The sequence below is a fragment of the Portunus trituberculatus genome, chromosome 34 (genome assembly GCF_017591435.1).
Source record: "Portunus trituberculatus isolate SZX2019 chromosome 34, ASM1759143v1, whole genome shotgun sequence".
In the NCBI taxonomy this organism is placed as follows: Eukaryota; Metazoa; Arthropoda; class Malacostraca; order Decapoda; family Portunidae; genus Portunus; species Portunus trituberculatus.
In genome coordinates, this window is record NC_059288.1 from 6,859,317 (window position 1) to 6,864,316 (window position 5,000).

Here is a 5,000-nt window from a genome sequence, read left to right on the forward strand (position 1 = left end):
ACTTCACATCCTGCTCTCCCATTACTCCTCCCCTCTCCCCCTCCCATCTCTCTCTCTCCTCTCCCCTTCCTCTTCTTCTCTTCTCTCTCTCCCTCCTCTTCTCCCCATCTCCATATCCTCCTTTCCTTCTCCTCTCCCCAGTCCCTCCTTCTCTCAATTCTTCCTTTACCTCCCTCCTCCTCCTCCTCCTCCTCCTCTTCTCTTTTTTTTCTTCTTCTTCAGTTCTTCTTTCTCGTCCTCCTCCTCCTCCTCCTTCTCATTTTCTTCATTTTCCTTTTCTTTCCTCTCCTCCTCTCCTCCTCTTTCTCCTCCTCCTCCTCCTCCTTTTTTCCCTTCTCCTCCTCCTTTCTTCCCTTCTCCTCCTCCTCCTCCTCCTATCCTTCTCCAATTCCTCGTCTCGTCCTCCTCCTCTTTTTCTTTTTAATTTTCCATCTCTCTCTCTCTCTCTCTCTCTCTCTCTCTCTCTCTCTCTCTCTCTCTTGTTTGTCACTAATCTTCTGTTTATTTTTTGTAATTATTGTATATAGTTATTTTTTCTAACAATTATTATTATTATTATTATTATTATTATTATTATTATTTCTTTCTTTATTTATTTAGTTTATTTTTTTCTATTGTTTGTTTGTCTATAAGTATTTAGTGAGTTTGCTGTATAATCCACTGCACCATTGCTATATATATATGCTCTCTCTCTCACTCTCTCTCTCTCTCTCTCTCTCTCTCTCTCTCTCTCTCTCTCATTTCCTTCATTTTTCTCCTAATTCTCTCTCCTTTCCTTCTTTTTCCAATATTTTTTCTCCTTTTCTTGATTATCTCTCTCTCTCTCTCTCTCTCTCTCTCTCTCTCTCTCTCTCTCTTCCCTGCATTATCCTCGTTTTCTTCTTATTCTTCCTCCATTTTCTTTCTTTTCTGTTGCATTTAACCTTGAAAAAAAAAAAAAAAAACACACGAAATGCCACCTTGACCTTTACGAGTTGCTGCATGACCTCTGACCTTTGACCTGTGCCCTTTGACCTCCACAGCTCAACCCGCAGCACACTGTTCCCACTCTGACCGAGGGAGATTTCGCTCTATGGGAGAGGTAAGGTTGTGAGCAGGGGCCTTTTCAAACTTCACCGCCGCCAGTGCCTCCTCTTCTACAGTTATTTTAGGTTATTTCTCCCCGTTTTCTCTATGTTCCGAGGGTCTTGTCGTGTTTTTTAGGGTATTTTCGGTGCTATTCATTGGTTTATATTAGTGTTTATATGTGTTGTGTTAATATTATGGGTGTTTTTATTATATTTAAAAATTGAAAGAAAATGAATATTAGAGAAAACGGGGAAAATTTAACCTAGACTTGTGTAAATCCGAGCTCTCCACGTGTCCCTTCGTCCTCCTCCTTCGTGACCACATTGCTACCGGTCACTCTTGTCTCTTGTACTCAGTGTTAAGGATTATCTGCTGCTGATACTTCCCTGCTGGTGGTGGTGCTGCTGCTGCTGCTGAATGACACGGAGCAGAGTAGAGATACACAGCAGGCAGCAGATAATGGACAATGTGTATCAATGTGTATCAATGTATCGCCCTTATAATACCAATGTTGTATGTCTCTATTTACAGTCCCAAAAACAGAGATATTTCCTGACTCGCTCTCCCGGTTACTAGAAGCGAGTGGTGGGCTGTTGTTGTTGTTGTTGTTGTTGTTGTTCTTGTTGCTGTTTGTTTGTTTGTTGGTCCGTGAGTGTTGTTGAGTGTTGCAGTGTTCTAATGTGTTGCTGTGTTCGTACAGATGAACCCCCAACACACTGTCCCAACCTTCAATGACCACAGCTTTATTCTGTGGGAAAGGTATGTTAGCTGTGTGGCCATGTTGATTGTTATTCTCATTAATGCTTTACACTGTCTTCATCTTCCATTTTCTTTCTCTTTTTTTCTTCATTTTCTATTTCTACATCCTCCATTTTCTTTTATCTATCTTTTTACGCTCCATATAAATCCACTTTTTATTTCTCTATTTAGTTTTTTACGATTTTATTTGTTTGTGTTGAGATTTGAGGATGTTAGTTCATGTTTTTATTTGTATCTACACTACAGTTTTTATTTATTTATTTATTTTATCTGTCTTCACCTTCTACACATTATCATTTCTATTTCCATATTGTCATTTTCATTTATTTTCAGTCTATCTTCATCTTCCCATCTTCATTTTCCATCTATTTTTCATTATCGTCCTTTTTTTTTTTTTTCTATCTACACTCCATTGTCATCTATCCATTTGTTTATTTAATGGTGAGAGGATATTAACCCTTTACTCTCTATCTACATCTTCATTTTCTTTTTCTATCTACATCCTCCCTACTCTCTCCATCTTCATCTCCATTTTCGTCTATCTACATCCTCCACACACTCCTTCATTTTCATCTATTTCCATCATTCGTACACTCTCTATCTTTATCTATCTTCATTCCTTCATTATCTATTATCTATCTGTTTGTCTATTTAGAGATTGATGGTGATAGATTGATGCTTCACACCACTATCTACTACATCTTCATTTTTTCTATCTATCTATCTATCTATCTATCTACACATTTTCTATTATCATTTATTTATTTCTTCCATCTATTTACTTCGTTATCTATTTATCTATTTGTTTCGCTAACTATCTACATCTTTTTATTTGTTCGTTTGTTTGTTTTATTTCTCTATTTCTCTATTTCTCTCCTTTTCCTTTTCTTCATTTTTCATGTTATTATTCTTCTTCTTCTTCTTTTTCTTTTTTTCTTCTTCGTCTTCTTCGTCTTCTTCTTGTTCTTTTTCGTCGTCTTCTCTCTCTCTCTCTCTCTCTCTCTCTCTCTCTCTCTCTCTCTCTCTCTCTCTCTCTCTCTCTCTCTCTCTCTCTAGTGTCTCTCTTTTATTCATCTCTCTCATCTTCTCTCTCTCTCTCTCTCTCTCTCTTTCTTCTAAATACTAATTCATTTTCTTCTCTACATCTTCATCTACTTTCTTTTCTTTCTTTCTTTCTTTCTTTCTTTCTTTCTTTCTTTCTTCTAAATATTAATTAACGCATTTTCTTCTCTACATCTTCATCTACTTTCTTTCTTTCTTTCTTTCTTTCTTTCTTTCTTTATTTATTTATTTATTTATTTGTTTGTTTGAGGTTGCACTGTCTTGAGGAATCTCATTAGTGGTGTGGTGTTTTTGTTTGTTTGTTTGTGTGTGTGTGTGTGTGTGTTTGTTTGTGTTGGTGTGTTGTTTGTGTTCCTTTTTGTTTGTTTTTCCCCTTGTTTTTCCTTGCTTTTCCTTGCCTGTGCTTTGTGTTGCTTCCTGATTGGTAGTTTGCCTAATCAATGTGTGTGTGTGTGTGTGTGTGTGTGTGTGTGTGTTCTGTGTAAACAAACAAACTCTTTATCCATTCATTTATTTACTCAATTTACACGTGTTTGTTTGTTTGTTTGTTTGTGTTATATGTAAACCAAAACAACAAACACCTTTTCTTTTTTCATAAACAAACTCTTTTATTTATTTATTCATTTATTGATTAATTTATCACTTGTATATAATCTAATGACACTGCCTTGTATTCTGAAACGCTTGCTCTCTCTCATGTTTTAAGAGGTTTTTATGGCTCTGCTGATAAATAGGCAAGCTTTCTGGTTTGCTAATAGGAGAATCTGTCTTAAAACTCCTGCAAACTGTCTCTATTCGTGTTTTTAAGAGTATTTTTATGGCTCTGCTGATAAATAGGCAAGCTTTCTTGTTTGCTAATAGGAGAAACTGTCTTTAAAATCCTGGTATTTGTCTCTATTCGTGTTTTTAAGAGTGTTTTTATGGTTCTAGTGATAAATAGGCAAGCTTTCTGGTTTGTTAATAGGAGAAACTGTCTTAAAAATCTTGCTAACTGTCTCTGTTCGTGTTTTTAAGAGTGTTTTTATGGCTCTGCTGATAAATAGGCAAGCTTTCTGGTTTGTTAATAGGAGAAACTGTCTTTAAAATCCTGCTACTTGTCTCTGTTCGTGTTTTTAAGAGTGTTTTTATGGTTCTAGTGATAAATAGGCAAGATTTCTGGTTTGTTAATAGGAGAAACTGTCTTAAAAATCTTGCTACTTGTCTCTATTCGTGTTTTTAAGAGTGTTTTTATGGTTTTGGTGATAAATAGGCAAGCTTTCTGGTTTGTTAATAGGAGAAACTGTCTTTAAAACCCTGGTAACTGTCTCTGTGGCCTTGGAAGGTTGTTAGAGTGAGAGGTGAAGGCGTTTCTGAATACAGGCTTGTGTTGCTGCATGGCACTTTTTTGACCCGCCAGAGTGAACACAGACCATGTAAGTAATATTGTCAGAAATGTGTATTAATTAAGATTCATATTCATTTTGTATCATTTATTGTGTTCTATTTTATTTTATTTTATTATTGATCTAAGGCATGCTAAAATTTCCCTTGTCAGAATTTCCTGTTTAGGAATAAGATCATACAAAACACTCAATTATTCATACATATTCACGGTCTAAAATATTCCCTTTCACGGTCAAAACAAGAATTCATACATATTCACTTATTTATTACATATTCACGGTCAAAACACGAAATTATTCATACATATTCACGGTCAAAACACGAAATTATTCATACATATTCACGGTCAAAACACAAAATTATTCATACATATTCACGGTCAAAACAAAATTATTCATTCACTCACATTCAAGGAAAAAAAAAAAACGTAAGAGCTAATATTTCTCTCCATAATTTCCCCTTTTTAGCGATTTTTCTTCCGTCATAGTCAAAATTTCACTAAAACAAAGAAATTTCCCTGCATGTGGCGTCTCTGCACTACTGTGGTTTACAAATTTGTCACCTTATCAACACCCAACACGTAAGTAATTATCAAAAGGGTAATAAGATTTGTATTCATTATTCTTTTCTATATACAGTATCAATTATTTAATTATATATTTTCATGGCGTCTAATATCCAGCGTGGCTCACTCTCTCCGCATTATCATTATTATTACATGCAAGAAG

At 35.4% G+C, this 5,000-nt stretch overlaps 1 protein-coding gene across 1 annotated transcript in view; it reads left to right on the forward strand.

Moving 5' to 3' along the window:
• The window catches only part of LOC123512641 (glutathione S-transferase 1-1-like), a 65,980-nt gene that overhangs the window by 18,596 nt on the left and 42,384 nt on the right, over nucleotides 1-5,000 (forward strand). The window contains 1 exon segment of the mRNA XM_045269084.1: nucleotides 1,769-1,827. Coding sequence (XP_045125019.1) covers nucleotides 1,769-1,827 — 59 coding nt within the window.